Source organism: Chiloscyllium plagiosum, chromosome 19, assembly GCF_004010195.1.
Source record: "Chiloscyllium plagiosum isolate BGI_BamShark_2017 chromosome 19, ASM401019v2, whole genome shotgun sequence".
NCBI classification, from domain to species: Eukaryota; Metazoa; Chordata; class Chondrichthyes; order Orectolobiformes; family Hemiscylliidae; genus Chiloscyllium; species Chiloscyllium plagiosum.
In genome coordinates, this window is record NC_057728.1 from 2,394,983 (window position 1) to 2,417,492 (window position 22,510).

Genomic DNA, 22,510 nt, shown 5'->3' on the forward strand with positions numbered 1-22,510 from the left:
CTATGCCCTCTAGTTCTGGACTCCCCAACCCCAGGGAAAAGACTTTGTCTATTTAACCTATCCATGCCCCTCATAATTTTGTAAGCCTCTACAAGGTCACCCCTCAGCCTCCGACGCTCCAGGGAAAACAGCCCCAGTCTGTTCAGCCTCTCCCTGGAGCTCAAATCCCTCCAACCTGGCAACATCCTTGTAAATCTTTTCTGAACCCTTTCAAGTTTTACAACATCTTTCCGATAGAAAGGAGACCAGAATTGCACGGAATATTCCAACAGTGGCCTAACCAATGTCCTGTACAGCGGCAACATGACCTCCCAACTCCTGTACTCAATACTCTGACCAATAAAGGAAAGCATACCAAATGCCTTCTTCTCTATCCTATCTACCTGCGATTCCACTTTCAAGGAACTATGAACCTGCACTCCAAGGTCTCTTTGTTCAGCAACACTCCCTAGGACCTTACCATTAAGTGTATAAGTCCTGCTAAGATTTGCTTTCCCATACTCTCCGAATCATATCTTATAAATAATGTCCAACACAACACCATCAACATTCCTGGATCCCATTGAGAGGACAGACATCAGAGGTGGGAGTATAAACAAGGTGACAAATATCAGCAAGATCCCCTCCAAGCCCTTTCACTATCCTGACTAGGAACACTATCATTATTCCTTCACTGATGTTATATAAATTTCCTGGAACACCCTTCCTAGCAGCATTATGGTGACCCTTCCACCCCTCCCCACTCTCATCCTTCTTCCCCTAAAGAAATGCAGTGGTTCTAGAAGGCAGCTTGCTGCCAGCCTCTCCAGGACAATCAGGGATGGCCCAAAAAAGTGTTTTTCACATCCCGCAAATAAATTAAGAAAGAAGAGGTGCAGGTAGTCCCCAGGTTCCAGTGTCCATCCGCAAGTCGATTTGTACACAAGTCAGATCAAAATGCAGGACAACACAAAGCAGCTGTTCATGAGTACAGGAAACGTTCATACATCATATATTTAAAATTACACCCTTGGATTTGTGATTACGGGCATTCCTAAGTCAGAAGTTTGCAACTAAGTGACTCCCTGTGTCAGATTGAGGAGGAAATACATGTGTTTAAAATTTTGACTACCTCATCGGAAAAATTGTGTGGAACTTCAGTTTTGTTCTCTTTTCACTTCTTCAACTGAGTAAAACCAGACAGGATGGAAAACCACCATTGTACTCAAACTTATGAATCATTCACCAAGTGGGTCAGGTTAAAACGTCCTTGTAAAGCTTGCAAACCTTATTGTGAAGACATTGGTCCCCGTGTATCCAGTCCAACTGTACAGGTTCTGTCTCTGTCAGATCTTATCCTAATGCCCAAAGCCTTAGAGCCATACAGTCCCACAGCACAGTCATAGAGTCCTACTTCAGCCCAAACTGGTCCATGCCAACCAAAATATCCATCCACACTAACGTCATTTCTCTGCACTTGGCTCATATCCTTCTAAACCTTTCCTATCCATGTATTTGTCCAAAATGTCTTTTAAATGTCGTTAATGCACCCACCTTAACCTCTTCTGCTGGTAGCTCATTCCACGTGTGTAGCCCTCTCTGTGTAAAAAAGTTGCCCCTCAGATTCCCTTTTTTCTTTCTCCTCGAACCTTAAACTGATGCCTTCTAGTCCTCGGTTTCCCAATCCTGGAAAAAAGACTTGAGTGCATTCACCCTATCCATGCCTCTCATAATTTATACACTTCTATGAGATCTCCCTTCAGTCTCCTACACTCTAAAGAACAAAGTCCTAACACATCCAACCTCTGCCGATAACTCAGACCTTGAGTCCTGGCAACATCCCCGTAAATTTCTTTTTACATTACTTACAGTGTGGAAAGAGGCCCTTCGGCCCAACAAGTCCACACCGACCCGCCGAAGCGCAACCCACCCAGACCCATTCCCCTACATTTACCCCTTCACCTAACACTACGGGCAATTTAGCATGGCCAATTCACCTAACCTGCACATTTTTGGACTGTGGGAGGAAACCGGAGCACCCGGAGGAAACCGGTGCAAACTCCACACAGTCAGTTGCCTGAGGCGGGAATTGAACCCGGGTCTCTGGCGCTGTGAGGCAGCAGTGCTAACCACTGTGCCACCGTGCCGCACATTTTCTGCACTCTTTCCAGTTTAATAACATCCCTCCTATAGCAAGGTAGCCAAAACTGAATACAATACTCCCAAGTGATGCCTCATCAATGTCCTGCATAATTGCAACATAACTTCCCAACTTCTATACTCAATGCCCTGATGGTGATGACCAGTGTGCCAAAAACCTGCTTCACTACCCTGTATACCTGAGACTCCACTTTCAGAGAGCCTTGCACTTGAACTCCAAGGTCCCTCTGTCTCACTACACTCCTTAAGGCACTACCATGAAACTCCTGCCTTGATTTGACTTGCCAAAATGCAAGACCTCACACTTATCTATATGAAACCCCATTTAGCCTTTCTTGGCCACTTCACCAACTGATCAAGGTCTGCTGCAATTTCTGATAATCTTCCTCACTGTCCACAATACCACCTATTTTAGTGCCATCAGCAAACTTACTAATCACGCCTTGTACACTCTCATCCAAGTCATTGATATGGATAACAAGCAGCAGTGGTCCGAGCACCGACCCCTGAGGCACTCCACTAGTTAAAGGCCTCTAGTTTGACAAGCATCCTTCCACTATTATCCTCTGCTTCCTACCATCAAGCCATTTGCATATCCAACTTGCCAGTTCCCCCTGGATTCCATGCGATCTAACCTTCCAGAGTAGCCTATCATGTGGAACCTTATCAAAGGCCTTAGTAAAATCCATGTAAACTATCACCCTGCCCTCGTCAACCTTCCTGGTCACTTCATTAAAATAACTCTAACAAAGTCAGCACAAAGCCATGCCGACTACTCCTAATTAAACCCTGTCTTTCCAGATGCATGTATATCTTATCTCTCAGAACCTTCTCAAGTAACATACCTACCACAGAGGTTTGGCTTACTGGTCTATAGTTCTCAGGCTTTTCTTTGCAGCCCTTTGCAGCACAACATTCGCTACCCTCCAGTCTTACGGGACCTTGCCCATTGCTAATGACAATGCAAAAATATCAGCAAGGGCTGCTGCAATTTCTTCTCTAGCCTTTTGCAGCGATCTTGAATATGTCTGGTCAGGACCAGGAGATTTATCCACCTTCATACATTCTAATACATCCAACACCTCCTCTACAGTGTTATGGGCTGTCCCAAGATATCACCACTAACTTCCCCAAGTCTTCATGTCTTTGTCCACAGTAAACATTGAGGAGAAATATTTATGGAGAATATCGCCCATCTCCTGCAATTCTACACTTAAATGTCCGTTTTGGCCCTTGAGGAGTCCTATTCTCTCGTTATTCTTTTTCCTTTAATATACTTAAAGAACCTCTTTGGATTCACCCTAAACTTCTTGGCCAAGGCTATCTCTTGCCCCCTTTTTGCCCTCCTGATTTCCTTCTTCAGTAAATTCCTGTATCCCTGTATACCTCCAGGGATTCCCTTGATCCCAGCTGCCTGTACCTGAGCCATAGCTCTTTCTTTTTTCTGGTCAAAGCCTCAATATCTCTTGTCATCCGGGGTTCTCTATTCCTGTCAACCTTATGTTTCACCCCCACAGGGACATATAGGCCTTGAACTCCAGGTATCTCACTTTTAAAGGCCTCCCACTTGCTGGATGTCTCTTTGCCTGCAAAAAAACTACTCCAATTAACTGTTGAGGTAAAAACAATAACTGCAGATGCTGGAAACCAGATTCTGGATTAGTGGTGCTGGAAGAGCACAGCAATTCAGGCAGCATCCGAGGACAGGCAAAATCGACGTTTCGGGCAAAAGCCCTTCATCAGGAATAAAGGCAGAGAGCCTGAAGCATGGAGAGATAAGCTAGAGGAGGGTAGGGGTGGGGAGAGAGTGGCATAGAGTACAATAGGTCAGTGGGGAAGGAGATGAAGGTGATGGGTCAGGGAGGAGAGGGTGGAGTGGATAGGTGGAAAAGGAGCTGGGCAGGTCGGACAAGTCCGGACAGGTCAGGGGATCGAGTTTCTGGAGGTTAGAAGCTAGGATGAGGTGGGGGAAGGGGAAATGAGGAAACTGTTGAAATCCACATTGATGCCCTGGGGTTGAAGTGTTCCGAGGCGGAATATGAGGCGTTCTTCCTCCAGGCGTCTGGTGGTGAGGGAGCGGCGGTGGAGGAGGCCCAGCACCTCCATATCCTCGGCAGAGTGGGAGGGGGAGTTGAAATGTTGAGCCACTGGGCGATTTGGTTGATTGATGCGGGTGTCTCTGAGATGTTCCCTATATATTGCTTGAGAAAAACTTCCCTGAAAAATTCTACCCCATCTAAGCCCTTAACGCAAGCCCTTCTTTCCCTCCTTTTGAACAGACATCTCAAATGTTAAATCTACTCTCTCTCTCTCTCTCTGCACCTTCTCTGCAGCTATAACACTGTATTCTGCACTCTGTTCTGCGACCCTTTGTATCTGCCTATTGAGCACACAAAACAACACTTCTCACTGTATCTCAGTACGTGACAATAATAAATCAAACAATTGTCTCAAGCACCATTTGTGATGTTAAACAGAAAAGCAGGAGTTAGATACAATTTTTAGAGCTAAAGGGATCAAAGGATATGGTGAGAAAGTGGAAATACTGTGTTGGATGATGAGCGACTATCATAATGAATAGCAGAAAAGGCTTGTCTGCCTTGTTTTTTCATTAGGTTCCATCCCATTTATAGAAACCATCCCAAAGTGTGGTGAAACATGACAAACATGAGTGACAGGCTTGCACAGTAGGTGTCCCATCTCCCAGACTCTCGGTGGGCAACATCCAGCCCTTCTGCTCAGTCTTTTTAGCAAATTTTTAATTCTTTCAAAATCAATTTAGTCATCTAATTTAAGAGAGTTTCATATTAAAACCTAATCTAACATAATCCTTGAGAGTGAAGACAACAAAGTATTAATTCTTCCATACACACCGCGTCCTTTGTTACATGTCCTTGAGCTTTCATTAATGACCCAGTAGGCATTGGCAACTCGATACTCTTCACATAACTGAAAAGGTTTGTTTGCTTCCTCCCACAAGTACCAGTTCAGCAATCTATTTCTCCATTAGCCTTTTACCCATTCCATTCAGCGTTCTTTGCACCTTGTTCTGGTGAGCAAAAGATGCTATTAATCAATAGAGATATTTTTGTTTACAACCTCCTTTTCTTTGAGATAATTGATTAGTGACTTTGGCCTTATCTTTTTATACTCTCTTCTGTTGACCATTTTGTCTCCCATTTTCTTAGCTTGATTTTTAAAAAAATTCCAATTGATTTCCTCATCAGACTCATTAGCAGCCAATAAGGTTAGCCAGTTTATGCATTCCACACCATTTTAGTGAATTTGGTTCTTCTGAAATTGGAGGTAAGTCATAAAATTCCAATTCATCGCATAGAATTTTTTAAAGAATTCTTTCTTGGGATGTTGCCAGCAAAGTCAACATTATATTCTGCATTCTGTTCTATTACCATGATATATTTATGTAAAGTACAATTTGCCTGTATAACATGCAAAATGATACCTTTCACTGCATCTCAGTACATGTGACATAATAAATTAAATCAAATCTAATCAAAATCACCCCTATTGGCGCTTGAACTGAATGGTTTGCTCGGTCATTTCAGAGAGCATTTTAGGAGTCAACCATACTTCTGTAGTCTGGAGTGACCTGTGGACGAGACCAGGAAAGGACAGCAGATTTCTTTCCCTAAAAGATATTAATGAATCAAATGGATTTTTACAACAATCGATGATAGTTGTCATGGTCACCATTATTAAGGCCAGCTTTCAGTTGCAAGTTTATTTATTGAATTTAAACTCCACCTGTTCAGGTGCTAGATTTTGAACCAAAGTTCCCAGACATGGGCCCAGTGACATTACAACTATGCCAATACCACCCCCTCTTAGCCAACTGAAACGTCACAACATTTTCCAAGGAATAAACAATAAAAATTAAAAGTTATGACAGAAACAAGATAAAAAAACCATAGGACTGATTTCATATTAGAGAACCAACTGGGGTGGTTTAACATGAGGGTCACTAAAGCTCAGCCAATAGGAGAGGGTAAGAAGGAGAGTCCTTCACGATAACATCAGCTAGTGTGGGAATTAACCTCAGGCCAGTAGCATTATTTCTCATTACAAACCAGCCATTCTGCCAACTGAGCTAACCAACCCCCAGTGATAGAAATAATCCCAAGAACTGAAGTAGGAGGCTCTCACTCATTCAGTAGTGGCATGGAGGTTCTCCGCTTGCATTTTTGCACCATATTGGCCTGGTTCCTTAGTGAGATCCGGATGACGGATGGGCTTAGCCGGCATGGTTCCCCATCCACCTGCATGGGGATTGTCTTGTAAGTGGTGAGAATCACCTCTCGGCACTGGTGGAGCCGCTCACCATGTCCCCCGACTTGCAGTGCAGCCTGAAACAAACAAAACAAGTATTATCATTTTCCTTAAGTAGGGACCAATGCTCTACAGTCAGAGGCCACAAAGTCAAACCAGAAACATGCTTTAAAGTGATACATGATCAACGATGTCCATGAATGTGTGTGTGTGTTTGTATGCATGTGCATGTGTGCATCTGTGTGTGCTTTTATCTGTCAGCATCTGTGTGTGTGTGTCTATGTCTATCTGTGTGTAGTTGTCTACAATCTTTCTGGAATAGAATATGTGAATATTGTTGCTGGTTTAAATCTAACAGTCTGCTGCAATTCAATTAAAAATTGACCTCTTGCAAAACAGGGGTGGGAAACTTGCTTCAGCAATCTCAAAATTAAAACTCACCAGAGATGCCATGGTAAAGCCAATGACCTCAATGCATCCATCATCATGCCGCTGTGGTTCAAAGTCTCGATGATCTCCGGGGTTACCCCAAGGCATTGTGCCTGCACAATACCTGCAATAGATATGTCTTACTCCAGTGTTCATTTCATTCCAATTCATTGTATAGAAGTCACTTGTAAATGGAAGTTGTTGTTATTGAGTCAGAGTTGTTCAACAGAGAAACAGACCCTTTGGTCCAACTCATCCATGTCAACCAGATATCTTAAATTAATCAAGTGCTAATTGCCAGCATTTGACCCATATCTGTCGAAACCCATTTATGCAGCCATCCTGGTGCCATTTTTATGATGCTTTTAAAAAAGTTGTTGTTATTTACAAGGATGTCAATACATTGTTGTTATTTAGATATTTTGCACAGAAAACATAGAATCAAAAATTCCTATGGATTGAAAGGGCATTGAAGTCCTACTGGGGGAGGAAGCAGAATTTTTTATGTAACACCAATTTCAATCCATTGCCAAAAAGGACTAGAAATTGTGGTCAAGAGTATGGTTGCCTGCCAGTCATCTTCTCAGAATAATATAGCACACAAAAACAACTCTTCAATCACCATTAAGGGGATGTGTTTGGGGTTTCTGGGGCTACCACATGAATTTAGGACATGATTCCTTCGTTCGGTCCATTACCATCCTGTCTTTAATTGCTCTTGCCATGTGTCCAATAGGTGTAGGATTTGACTGTGTACATTGGCAGGCAGAGATACCACAATCAATCTCAATCTTTCATAGCCCAACAGATTTCCAAGAGGTGCATTGTTAGATAATGGGCAACCTCTCCAATACCTTGGCTGAGATCAGCCCACTCACTGGGGATTCCATTTCTGCAAATGAAGCTGTATATCCCTTAAGGCCATGCCTCCAAGGGGCTCTGTAACTAATCCTGCATTTGGGAATTTATTTTCCTTACTCACCTGGGAATGTTGAGGAAGACGATACACTGGAATTTCAGATCCTGGATTCTGGGTGTCAAATCAGTACCATCACACTAGAATTAAAGAGAAAAGATTATTCCTGGAGACTGCGCTTTCATTGCACCACCACAAGGTATTTGACTACATGGCCAGTGATCCAATATTACATCAGCAGTTGACACATGTACAGGAAGAATGTTACTCTGTAGGCAATGAACCTATTGTTTTATGCATTGATTGCACATTCTACACAGCAAGCATAGATTTATAAATAGCCTAATTTTATCAAATGAAAAGCAATGTCGGTCTGCACAATAACCATTTAGATTGCTGAATGGACAGGTTAATGCATACATATAAATGTTAGTTGATTAAGATCAACCTGAATGGCACATCCTTGTCCTTTAAGCTAAGAAATTTCATTTGAGTGTACTCCCATTCAATTCATGTACCAGCTGAGGTTGCATGAAGGTCCTGCCCTCTCAATTTCACCCCTTGTTTGAAGCATGGTGACTCTCAGCTTTAACTCACCACCAGTCATCTCTCCCGCTAATGACAGAGCAGCCCTATGGTCCTCTGGAACTATGGCAATTTTACCTTTATTCCATGAAGGCAGCTCCTTAACTCAGTCTGCCAATGCATCATCCTAAGCTTTTCTTCAGAGCAGTTTTATGTCGGCAGGATGAGGAGACAGGTCCTCACTCTATTATTCCATGATCTCAAACAGAAATCTGTTGTGTGACACTATATCAAACTCCTTCTGCATGTCCATGAACACCACATTATTATCCTCATCAACATTCTATGTTGCCTCTTCAAATAACACCAGCAAGTTGGTTAAATATCATCTTCCCTTAAGAAATCCATGTTGTCTCTCCCTAATTAATCCACATTCCCATCTGACTGTCAATTCTATCCTGAATTAGGTTTCTAGAAACCATCTCTTCTTTGAAGGTAGCCTATTGCTCAGCTACAGTTTTTCATGTCCAATCTTTGACTCCAGCTTACCGAGCCCACCTTTGTTCTTGCCCAATTGAAGTCAGCACTTCACCAGTTAATTATTCTTACTCTGCATTATCCATTGTTATTTATCCACTATCATTTGAGACCTAATTATTCAATTACCAATATACCTTATATGTTCCCCCACTGACACTTGATCTACTTGGCCCACCTCATTCCCCTAGGTAGCTCCTTTCATGTTGGACTGAAAATGTAAATCTTTTTGTAACTCCCAATCTCACTTAATATGTGATTTTGGAGAAGATTTGTGGATCAGGTTGTAAATTTGCTCGCTGAGCTGGTAGATTTGGTCTCAGATATTTCATCACCATGCTAGGTAACATCATCAGTGAGCCTTCGATGAAGCATGGGTGTTCTGTCCCGCTTGCTATTTATGTGCCTTGTTCTGTTGTGGTGGGTGATATCATTTCCGGTTCTGTTTCTGAGAAGTTGGTAAATGGGGTCCAAATCGATAAGTTTGTTAATGGGGTTCCGGTTTGAATGCCAGGCCTCCAGGAATTCCCATGCATGTATGTATGTATGGATACCAGTGAATAGTTGGTCATGTCTTTTGGTGGCTAGCTTAGTGCTCCTGTATGCTGGTAGCCAGTTTCCTGCCCGTTTGTCCAATGTAATATTTGTTGCAGTCCTTGTAGGGTATTTTGTGTATGACATTCATTCTGCTGGTTGTTGGTACAGGGTCTTTTAAATTTATCAGGAGGTGTTTCAGTCTGGTGGGAGGTTTGTGGGCTACCATGATGCCTAGGGGTTGGAGTATTCTGGTCATCATCTCAGAGATGTCTTTGATGTATGGTAAGGTGGCTAGAGTCTCTGAGCGTGTTGTGTCTTCCTGTTTAGGTCTGCTGTGCAGGAATCGGCAGACTGTGCTTATCAGGTACCTGTTGTTCCTAAGTACATTGTATGGGTGTTTCTCCTAGGGTTTGTGTAGTTCCTGGGTGCTGCAGTATGTTGTGGCTTGTTTAAATATGTCCTGCTATAGCTCAGTTAGTGGGTGTTGGGATGATTGCTCCTGTAGTTGAGTATCTGGTCCGTGTGTGACTTTCCTGTAGACGCTGGTCTGTAGCTCTCCATTGGCTTTTCATTCTTCTGTGATGTCAAGGAAGGAAAGTCTGTTGTTGTTCTCTTCCTCTTTGGTGAAGTTTATACCGGTATTTATGTTATTTGTGTTTATGGATTTCTTCTAATTTGTTGCGTTTCGTGATGACAAAGGTGTCATCTACATTATTTAATATACTACATTCATTCAAATACGTGCATAGTAATGCTGACTTTGAATACTTTCATTTCTCCCTTACCCCAATGCTCGTTATTAACTTGTTATTATCTATTCTCGTGCTATCTTTCTACCTCAGTATTCTCTGCACCCTAGTACTACTCTCGAATATATTCTCCTGGTTCCACCTCTTGTGGATAGCATTAGAATGGAAATCTAATTAGCAAGCTAAATCATTTCAGGCAGGTAGTGCAGAACCCAGCACTACCTGCCTGACTGCTCTGCGATCACCTATTTTCTCTCTGCCTCATGCCCCAACCTACAATGTTCCACCTCTCTAAAAGGGTTAGTCATGTCTTCCTCTGCCTTGTGATGCACCATTGTAATTCAAATTGCTGCTCAAGCTCTGAAACCTGATTTCTAAAACTTGTGACACTTCCTGCACAGGTGCTCTTCTAAGCCATTTGAAATGTTTATGACTCTATACATGCCACAATAAGGGCAAACAACATGGCCAAGCTGCCTTGCTATACTTTAAGCTTACATTTCAACTATATACTATAAACTAAAGAATAGAGAGTAGAAAGTAGAATTACTCACCCGTCAGCTCCTTCTCCTGTTTCTATAAATTGGATAGTTATGGGTGCAAAAGAAGAGTAAACACCAAATCCTACACAGGATGAAAAAGTTTAAAAGGAAAAGGCAACAGAGTATCTACTACTCTTCCTCACTTAATTCCCTGAACTCACCAAACTCCCTGCACTGTGTTTAAGTCAAAATCCATGTTAGGTCAGATTTGGATGTTATATTTGTATATTTTAAAACTAAAGAGTTAGCTGAGCAGCAATTACATCTCAAACTAAGTCCCTTAATTAACTAACTGCAGCCATTCAACAGTGAATAATTTATATACCATTGTTTAGGCCCTAGCTCCTGCCTTTAAACATTAACTATGTAAAATACGAAAAAAATTTAAAAATTGAATAGGAAATTCAGCTTCTCTCAACACACAATACCCTATCATTGTTGTTGTATCTTTCTAACAAGCTCCCACTACTCTCCCATATACTCCACACTATCATCTGCTTACTTTCAGCATAAGTGACATTTTGCCTTTACAATTTTTCATCTTTATCCAAACAGCTTCCACATCTTGGTTTCCTGAATTTAGATCATCCCTCTGTATTCTGCTAATACCATCATTAATTAAAAGAGCTGACTCTCCATCTTTTCCTAACTTTCTATCCTTCCTAAATGTCCTACTTCCTTCAATATTCAGATCCCAATCTATGTCATCCTGAAACTGTCTCTATAATGACTATCAGATTATCGCGTATTTATTTATTTCTATTTGTGCTATTAGTTCATCCAATTTATTTTGAATACTAAGTGCATTCCGTTTTAGCGTCTTTAAAAGTGTCCTCTTTTAATATTTTAAAAACCTGGAATATTATCCATTCATTTACTTTTAATTTTGTATTGTCTACTCTTCCTGTCACAGTCATTTATCATTTTGCATATTTTTTTTTTCTTTTGCCTTGTCTCTGCTGTTTAATTTACTATGTCTCCCCAAATTTGTCCTCTTACCCATACTACTTTGTTGAAAGCTGTCTCCAGGTCCCTACCTATGCAGCTTATTACAACACCGTTCTCAGTTTGGTTCAGTAGACTGTCTCCAGTGGTACAGTTTTTTAAGTATGACACCTGAATTTAAGTCTCATGGCCAGGATGTGAGTAGAATCATAGAATCCCTATATGCAGAAAGGGGTTGCTTGGCCTATTGAGTCTGTACCAGCCTCTGAACAGAATCCCACCTAGATCTACAACTGCCAAACTCAAATCCCTTTAACATTGCATGGGGTTTTTAACCATGGACAACCAACCTAACCTCCACATCCCTAGACACTATGGTGCATTTTTTTTTATTAGCATGGCCGATCCACCTAACCTGCACATCTTTGGATTGTGGGAAAAACCGCAGCACGCAGCAGAAACCCATGCAGACATGGAAACCCATGCAAACTCCACGGTCAGTGGAGACAGTCACTCAAGGTTTGAATCGAACCTGGATCCTGGTGCTATGAGGCAGCAGTGTGAGATCACTCAAAGTTCCAATCCAGATAAATGAGGCCATAAAATCAAAACCAAATCAATCTCATGGGGTCCATTTCTTAAGAGATAAAATTGAAAAGCAGAGATTTCACCTAAAAAGAATTGATTACAGTTTTCCTAATTAGCAATTTCTACACTCCATAATGTGTTTGTTTACAACTGAATATCTGACTGTACGAGATAAAACTTACCACCACTCTAACATGTTTGGATAAATCTCGAGAGCTTCTCTGCAGAAAGTCGGAAAAAGCTGCCTGAAAGAAAACATCACAAACATTAACAAGCAAAGTACATCCTGGGAAGGAGTACAATGTCCCTTCTCTATTTTTCTCTGAACAGCCAGAACCTGTGCATTGCTAGTGATTGACTCTGGAACAGAGGGTTACATCCTAAATGTCCAGAGCCTCCTGTTTGAAAGTCTCCTACTTCCTATACCAAAGCTGTTGCACAACGCTGAGGCAAAAATGACTATTATTTTGAAGTGGCAGTTAAACCAGACCCTCTGAACTGGAGGCTTGATTTTTCCATAGTTCTAGAGTATCTGTGTTTAAATTCCATCATGGACATTGGCGAATAGCACAGGGTAGTGGGTAAATGGAACTCACTGCCTAATAGATGGTTAGAGGTGGAAATTACCACAATATATAATAAGTAATTTGATGAACACTTGAAAAGCTACGTGTACAAGGCCACAGCCTAAGTGTTGGAAAATGGGATTAGAATAGGTAGGTGCTTGTAAGCTGGTATGGATACAATGAACTGAAGAGCTTCTTTATGTTCTGTACAACGCTATGAGTATATGAAGGTAAATAATTTGGATTGGAAATGCACTGGTTAATAGGATAATAGGTACAAATTCAATAGTAGCTTTCAAAAAGGGAATGAAGTAAATACTTAAAGAGAAACATTTGCATGGATAGGAGGTAAAAGAGAGATGGAGTGGTACTAATTAGATTGCTCGTCCAAACTGCTGGCAAAGACTTTGTTATTCTACGTGTTCAGTAAAAGGGAGCCGGAAGCTGTTGGATTGTTGCAAGTATCCAGTATGGAGGGAAAGCTGCTGTTTTTATCCAAGTCTGACTCCAGCTCCACACCAATGTGAAGATTGGTGTTTAATGATTTTCTCAGGAACTAAGGATGGAAACAAATGCAGATCTTGTGACATATGTTCACAACCTGTGAATGAATGTGAGAATTAATTGTGCTGAGATCTGGATCCAATGGACCTGATGCAATACTGAGCCAAATGGACCAACGTGATATTCCATGGGCCCATGCTGCAACATGGAAGCCTCAACAACAGTCAGCACCTTCAGGAATTTTAAAGAAGAAACTGGAGATGGGAGTAACAACCAACATTGTGAAGCAGACAGGGATGAGTGTGCAATAGATCAGCAGCCCAGTGAAGTAGACTGAGAGGTTACAAGTAGATCAAAGCTGGGAACTAAGTACTCACGGGTATGTGACTTTTCAAAAGGACAGAGAGGAAGGAAAGGGCGGTGAACAACATTGTTAGTATGGGATGGAATAAGCAAGAAATAATCTTGGATTAGGTGGACGTGAGAAATAAAAAAGAAAGAAGTCACAGATTTTAGTAATCTACAGGCCATCCCCTAACATAAACTATATAAAGGACAGAGAATAATACAAAAGATAATGAGGGAATGTTAAAAAAAAAAGCACACTACTCATGGGTGACTTTAATCCTTATGTAGGTTGGGACAATCAGATTGGCAGAGGTAGCTATGAAGAAGAATTCAAAGTGCATTTGGAACAGTCTCCTATAACAATATTTGGTGGATTCAACCAGAGCTCACATTATTCTGATGATGTATACACATGTCAGAATAAAAGATCCCCTCAGAAACAGTGACTATAACATGATAGAATTTATTATTCAGTTTGAGAGTGAGAAACCTTGTTCGGAAACAATTGTGATAAGTACAAATAGGGATATTATAAAGAAATGAGGGCAGAGCTGGCTGGAGCGGACTGGAGAAGAGGTTTAGCAGCAAAGACAGTTTTGAAAAAATGGTAGATATTTCAGGAAAAAAAAGGTCATGGCTCACAAAGAAGATGTATCCTAGTGAGGAAAAATGATTCTAGGAAGGGGATAAACCAACCATATTGGAAGAAGAGAAAATATGCAATGTGGCAAATATCTGTGGTAAGCCAGAGGAGTGGGAAGCTTTTAAAAACCAACAAAAGATCACCAACAAATTGATAAAGAGGGAGAAGATAAGCTATGATGGTATACTTTTACAAATAATATCAAGATGGACAGGAAGAACTTCTTTAAATATATAAAAAGTCAGCGAGAGGTCAAAGTTAATATAGACCCCTTAGAGAATGAGTCTGGAGAAATAATAACAGGGAACTGGGAAATGGCATAGTAGCTGAACACATACTTGCATCAGTCTTCACAGTAGAAGACACCAATAGTTTTCCAATTATATTAAATATTCAACAGGCAAAAAGAGCAGAAGAAATAAATACAATAACTATCACTAGAAATAAAATGATAGGAAAACTAAAAGCCGTTAAGTCCCAGATGCATCCTAGGATATTAAATGAAGAAGCTACAGAAATACTGGATGCAATAGCAGTAGCTTTCTAAAAATCTTTAGATCCTTAGAAAAGTCCCAGAGAATTGGAAAACTTACAATGTAATACCTTTACTTAAAAAGGGAAGGAGACAAAACCAGGTACTGCAGGCCTGTTGACTTAATGTCTGTTATTAGGAAAATGTTAGACTATTCTAAAGGACGTAATAGCAGAGCATTTAGATATACATAATATGACCAAGCATAGTCAGCATGGCTTCACGAAGGGGAAATTATATCTGATAAGTTTACTGAAATTTTTTGAGATGGCAAAAGCAGGATAATTAATGGGGAAGCAGTGGATGCAATATAATTAGATTTTCAGAAAGTGTTTGATAAGGTTCTAAACACTAGGCTAGTTAAGATGATAAGAGACCATGGCAGTGGAGACCATTAATATGGATAGAGGATTGACTAACTAATAGAGGACAGATAAAGGGACATTTTCAGGATGGCAACCTGTAAATAGTGGTTGCAATGATTTACAATATATATTAATGGCTTGAATGAGGAAAGTGAATGGACTATAGTGAATGGTGTAGCCAGTCAGCATCACTGTGAAGCAGACTGGTATAGCAGACCTGCAGGAGAAGGGTAGTGGCAGGAGATAAAAACAGCTGCATCAAGCCCTTTCAACCTACTTCTCCTGGTCAGAGCTGAAGTATGATGTTACAGAAAACAGGTTACTGTTGGGTGGGTACTTAATCCATGTCTCTTTTCATTGACCAAGTGGCTTAAATCAGGGACACTATTACAGCCGAAAGGGTGAAGTTAAGAAATTCACTTAGAAAGTAATCAAACATCCAAATTAATTGTGTGAATAGAATAGAGATGGTTGTGCCTATGTGTGCCTATGTTCGGGCACAGGCCCTTCCTGAAGAAGGGCCTGTGCCCGAAACGTCGAATCTCCTGTTCCCTGGATGCTGCCTGACCTCCTGTGCTGTTCCAGCAATAAAGTTTCAACCTATGTGTTGCAAGTATAGTATGTGGGAGCTGGTGGATGTTTGTGACCTACAGTGATCTGAGCTGCATCAAGCGTTGGCTGTTTGAGGAATGTCAACTCAGTTGATGAACTGGAATCCGAGCTGCAGGTACTGACACAACAGGGAAAGACAGAGAGGGGTGACTGAACACTGTGCTTCAAGAGGTATTCACATCCCTTAGATTACATACATAAAATTTAGTATATGGAGGATGTAACTGAGGCAGGTATAGGAATCCAGAATTTAACTCTGGAGGAACCTCAGCCATTGCTCTTGTCCAATAGGTATGAGATTCTTCTTCCTGAAGTAGATGAGAGCACAATCTCCAGGGATGACATATGAACTGAATACAGCACTGTCATCAAAGCACTATACTAGTGAGAGCTGAAAAGCAAAATGTAGCAGGAATAGGAGATAGTACATTAACGGGAATAGTTACCGGTCTCTTCAGCAAAAGACAGTATCCTGAAGGCAGTGCTACCTACTACCAAGGTTCAGGACATTCCTTCTGGGTTGGAGAGAAATTTGGGAGTGGGAAGGGAAAGATCCAGTCATCCTGGTCCACGTAGGTACCAATGATGTAGTTAGGACTAGGAGAGAGGTCTGCTGAGGGATTACGAGCAGCTTGGAGCTAAATTAAAAAGCAGAACTACAAAGATAATAATCTCCATTACTACCTGAGCCAGATACAAGAGGGTAGAGTAAATAACATTCAAGATCTAAATGAGTGGCTCAAAGATTAGCGTGGGAGAAATGGGTTCCAATTAAGGTGGGACAAGGACTGGGAAAAGAGAGAACTGTCCCACTTGGACAGGCTTTATTTTAACCATACTGTGACAAGTGTCCTCATGAATTGAATAACTAGGACTGTACATAGGACTTTAACTAATTAGTGCAGGTTCAATTGAAGGGAAATTTTAAATAACAAGAAGAAATGAGAGATGAGAGGTACAGGGTAAGAATGATCAAAATTTGAGAGGGAGTGGCAGAAAATATAAGCAGAAGAAATTAGAACCTTAATAAATAGCAATGGCAAAAAGCAAAAGCCTAAGGTTCTTTATCTGAATGCATCAATATTTGTAACAATATAGATGAGTTGACGGCACAAAGAGAAATGAATGAATATCTTGATAGCTATTACAGAGATGTGGTTGCAGGGTGACCAAAACTGTGAACTCAATAGTCAAAGGTACTCAACTTTCTGGAAGAATACATATAAAGGAAAGGAAGTGGAAAAGCATTAGTAAAAAGGAAGGTATCAGTACAATGTTGAGCAGTGATATAGATCATGAGGTGGGATCAGTTGGGTGGAACAGCAAGGGGAAAAACTCATAGGTATGAGTTGTCTATAGACCCCTGAAAATTTGTTTTACTGTAGGATAAAGTATAAACCAGATAATAATGGAGGTGTGTAAGAAGAGCACTATAATTAGTATGAGTGATTTTAATATGCATATTGACTGGACAACTCAGATTAACATAGATGAATTTCTACAATGCATCATGAATTGTTTCTTAAGAGTAGTACATTGTAGAACGTATGCAGGAACAGGTTATTTTAGATCTAGCGTAAGTAGGAGTAATAAGAGATCTTGCAATGAAAGATCCTCTAGAGGATAGTGATCACAGCATGGTAGAATTTCAAATTCAGTTTCAGGGAGAGTAACTTGGGTCTCAAAGCAGTGTGCTCAATTTAAATAAGGGCAATTACATAGGACCTGATGTCCTACATCCAACGATTTTAAATGAAGTGGCTGCAGAAATAGTGGAGGCTTTGATCAAAACATTCCAAAACTCACTGGGTCCATTAGGAGTCCAGTGGATTGGAAAACTGCTAATTTACACTTGTGTTCAACAAGACAGGGAAACAAAATGCAGGAAATTATAGGCTTGTTAGTCTAACATCTGTCATTAGAAAAATGCTAGAATCCATTAGTAAGGAAGAAAGAGTTAGACAATCAGAAAAGCTTAACACAATCAAACAGTCAACATGGCTTTGTGAAAGGGAAATCATGCTTGGCAAACTTGCTAGAGTTCTTTGAGGGTACAACACACAGGTGATAAAAGGGAGACGATTAAATGTGGTGTATTTGGATTTCCAGAAGGCAGTCAATGAGGTGTCACATAAAAGTTTATTGACAAGATCAGAGCTCACAGTATTGGGAGCAAAGTGTTTACATAGAATGAAGATTGATTAACACAGAAAACAGAAAGTCTGGATTAATGGGTTTCTTTTGAGATGGAAAGACATAATTAGTAGAGTGCCACAAGGATCATGGGACCTCTAACAAAGATATTTGTGTCATCTATAGCCATGGGTGAGGTGCCAGAGGATTGGAGGGTGGCTATTGTTGTGCCTTTGTTTAAGAAAGGCTGCAAGTCAAGTCTGGCATCTATAGACTTGTGAGTCTGACATCAGTGGTGGATAAGTTGTCGGAGGGGATTCTGAGAGGTAGGATTTACATGCATTTGGAGAGACAAGGACTGATTAGGGATAGTAAACATGGCTTTGTGGTGGCAAACTGAGTCTCAGAAACTTGATTGAATTTTTGAGGATGTATCCAAAAGGACTAAGGAAGGCAGAGCGGTAAATGCTTCTGCATGGACTTAAGTAAAGCCTCTAATGATGGTAAAGGTAGATTAGTAAAGTTTGATCACATGACATCAGAGAGAGCTTGCCGACAGGATACAAAATTGACTTGTCTGTAAGAGATGGAAGGTACTGGTCGAGGGTTCTTTTTCAGACTGGAGGCATGCGACCAGCTGTGTTTTGCAGGGATCTGTGTTGCTGTCGTCATTGGCATAAACAATTTGGATGAGAATTTAGGAGGCATGATTACTAAGTCTGCGGATAACATCAAAATTGGTGGTATAGTCAACAGTGAAGAAGGTTAGATCTTGATCAATTGGGCCAATGGGCTGAGGAATTTCAGATGGAGTTTAGTTTGGATAAATGTGAGGTATTTCAATTTGATAAAACCAACAAGGGCAGTACATATACAGTTAATGGTAGGGCCCCGGGTAGTATTGTTGAACAGAGAGACCTAGGGGTTCAGGTACATTGTTCCTTGAAAGTTGCACCACAGGCTGGTTAAGAAGGCATTTATCATGCTTGCCTTCATTGCTTGGGTGTTTGAGTATAGGAGTTTGGCTATCATGCTGAGGAGGTAGAGGACATTGGCGAGACCACTTTTGGAGTACAGTGTACTGTTCTGGTAGTCCTGCTACAGGAAGGACATTATTAAATTTGAGAAGGCTCAGAAAAAATTTACCAGGATGTTGCCAAGACCGGAGGGTTTGAGTTGTAAGGAGAGGCTAGAGAGGCTGGGAGTTTTTCTCTGAAGCATCGGAGATTGATGGATGACTTTATAGAGGTTTAGAAATCATGAGTGGCACAGATAAAGTGAATAGCAAAAGTCTTTTCCCTATTGTGGGTGAGTTCAAAACTAGGGGGCATATTTTTAAGGTGAGAGGAGAATGATTTAAAAGGGACCTGAGAGACAATTCTTTCAAACAGGGTTGTTCATACATGGAATGAACTGTCAGAGGAAATGGTAGATGCAGGTACAGGTAGGAAAGTTTTAGAGGGATATGGGCCAAACACAGGCAAGTGGGACTAGTTTTAATTTGGGAAACTTGGTTGGCATGGAGAAGTTGGACTGATGGGTCTGTTTGTGTGTTGTATGATTCTATGACTCAGTCCTAGGGCCTCAATTTGTTAATATCTATATAAATGACTTGGAGGAGGGAGCAGATTGTAATGTTTTGACATTTGCTGATGCTATAAAAATCGGCAGATGGACACATTGTAATAAGGAGATAAGGAATATGCAAGGGGATATAAACAGTTTGTGAGAATGGGAAAACATGGCAGATGGAGTTTAATGTTGGAAAAATGAAGTCTTGCACTTTGGTAGGAAGAATGAAAAGACAGATTAATATTTAAATGGACAGAGATTCCATAAAAGTGCAGAGAGAGGGATCTGGGTGTTCTTGGCCATGAAATACAACATTTTAGCATGCAGATTCCAAAGGGACTGAAATAACCTGTACCAGTAACACACTCCAAGAAGAAAGGAAAGAACAGAAAGAAAGGAAAGGAAGCAAGGTTCAAATTTTTAGGGTCTTTCATGATCTTAGGATTTCCCAAAGTGTTGTACAGCCATTTGCAAATTTTTGAAATGTAGTCATTAGTGTAGTGCAGAAAAAATACACTAGAGACTGCCCATAGCAAACAGTAATGAAGTACTTTCAAAGATATCCTCTGTTACTCATTTCTGTGGCTTTGTGAATCATACAATCACTAGCATGGAAAGTAGCCATTTGGCCCATTGGGTTGGCATTCACCCTCTGGACAGCATCTTACCCAGACCCAGTTCCCAGCCCCCTCCTCTCTCCCCTCCCCGTAACCCCAAATTTAGCATGGATAACTCACCTAGCCTGCACAACCCTGGACACTACGGACAACTTAGCAAAGCCAATGCACCTAACCTGTATCTTTTTTGGGATCATGGGATAATAAATTGTAAAAAAAAGTGGTCATAAACATAAAGATTTTATTGTGGAGCTTTTCTAGTAAATTTGTTTACTTTATATTTGGTATCACTTACCCCTGCGTAAAACATCTTATTCCTAAATCGACTGTTAAATCGTTCTGGATTTGCTTCTAGAAAAATTGGGAAAAATACAATCAGTACTCAAGGCCATCGAAACAAACATTCTCAATTAGACACTGATGAACAGAGAAACAACTGCAGTGAAGATTGGAATGGATTTGATGGAATTCGGACCCAAAGGGTTGCAAATGTTCTATTGTTGAGTACTTTTAAGTTTAGGATAGACAGATTTTTGGTCGCTTGTAGGATTGGAGGATATGGTGAGCGAGCAGGAAAATGGAATTGAAGTCCTTATCGCAGCCTGGTCACACTGAATGGTAAAGCAGGCTTGATGAGCTGAATGATCTATGATTTTTCTATATAATCTCCCATTTCTTGTGTTCTTGTAGACTCTAAACAATAATGACTATATTGTCTTCTGAAATCAGTATTTAATATTTCTATTCTTTCTCTGACCACAGCTGAACCATATACATGATGAATTTTTCACTCACCTGGCAAGAAGGACCTGTACAAGAAGGACGGGTTGCATCTGAACTGGAAGGGGACCAATGTCCTGGGTGGAAGGTTTGCTCGAGTAGTTCGAGAGGGTTTGAACTAGTATGGCAGGAGGATGGGAACCTGAGCTGTATACTGGAGGTGAGAGTTGATGCTGATGAGGCAATAGCAAGAGGTAGACCAGCTAGTGGGAAGGATTTTCCTGGAAGGAACCAAGGGATCGGTTAAAGTGTGTTTGCTTTAACACAAGGAGTATCAGGAATAAAAGTGATGAATTTAGAGCATGGATCAGTACCAGGTGCTATGATGTTGTGGCCATAAAGGAGACATGGGTTTCTCAGGGCAGGAATGGTTGCTGGATGTTCCAGGGTTTAGAGCATTTAAAAAGACTAGGGAGGGGGGAAAAAGAGGAGGGGGTGTAGCACTACCAACCAGAGAGGGTATCACAGCTACAGAAGCTTCAATCGTCGAGGAAGATCTGCCTACCGAGTCAGTATGGGTGAAAATTAGGAACAGCAAGGGAGCAGTCACCTCATTAGGGGTTTACTACAGGCCACCCAATAGCAGGAGGGAGATTGAAGAAAGCATAGGTCGGCAGATTTTGGAAAAGTGTAGACGTAGTAGGGTTGTTGTAATGGGTGACTTTAACTTTCCCAATATTGATTGGAACCTCCTTCGAGCAGAAGATTTGAATGGAGCTGTTTTTGTAAGGTGTGTTCAGGCCGACGAGGGGAGAGGCCATTCTAGACTTGGTGCTCGGAAATGAGCCGGGGCAGGTATCAGATCTTGTGGTGGGAGAGCATTTTGGTGATGGTGGGAGAGCATTTTGGTGATAGTGACCATAACTGCCTCACATTCCACATAGCTATGGAGAAGGAGAGGATTAGGCAAAATGGGAGGATACTTAATTGGGGAAGAGGAAACTATGATGCGATTAGACATGAGTTAGGAAGCATGGATTGGGAGCAATTGTTCCTTGGTAAAGGCATTATAGACATGTGGATTCTGTTTAAAGGACAGTTGTTGCAAGTGATGAATAAATATGTCCCTCTGAGACAGGCAAGAAGTGGTAAGATAAAGGAACCTTGGACGACGAGGGCGGTGGAGCTTCTCGTCAAAAGGAAAAAGGTAGCTTACATAAGGTGGAGGTAGCTAGGGTCAAGCTCAGCTCTAGAGGATTACAGGCAGGCGAGGAAGGAGCTTAAAAATGGTCTGAGGAGAGCCAGGAGGGGGCACGAGAAAGGCTTGGCAGAACAGATTAGGGAGAACACAAAGGCATTTTACACATATGTGAGGAATAAGAGGATGGTCAAAGAAAGAGTAGGGCCGACCATAGGGAACTTGTGTGTGGAGTCTGAGGAGGTAGGGGAAACCCTAAATGAGTTTCTTGCTTCTATCTTTACGAAAGAAACGAACTTTGTAGTGAATGAAACCTTTGAAGAGCAGGTGTGCATTCTGGAATGGATAGAGATAGAGGAAGCTGATGTGCTGAAAATTTTGTCAAACATTAAGATTGACAAGTCGCCAGGCCCAGACCAGATTTGTCCTCGGCTGCTTTGGGAAATGAGAAATGCAATTGCTCCACCACTTGCGAAGATCTTTTCATCCTCGCTCTCCACTGGAGT

General features: G+C 41.2%; 1 protein-coding gene across 3 annotated transcripts in view; it reads right to left on the reverse strand.

The window, feature by feature from the left end:
• Nucleotides 1–22,510, reverse strand: part of dgki (diacylglycerol kinase, iota) — a 253,041-nt gene that overhangs the window by 75,899 nt on the left and 154,632 nt on the right. For all 3 annotated transcript variants that reach the window (XM_043708943.1, XM_043708942.1, XM_043708940.1), the window contains exons 16-20: nt 20,382–20,437; nt 12,377–12,439; nt 7,838–7,911; nt 6,868–6,979; nt 6,304–6,503 (exon numbers count right to left, since the gene is read on the reverse strand). In XM_043708943.1, coding sequence (XP_043564878.1) covers nt 6,304–6,503; nt 6,868–6,979; nt 7,838–7,911; nt 12,377–12,439; nt 20,382–20,437 — 505 coding nt within the window. The remainder of the gene's footprint in view (nt 1–6,303; nt 6,504–6,867; nt 6,980–7,837; nt 7,912–12,376; nt 12,440–20,381; nt 20,438–22,510) is intronic.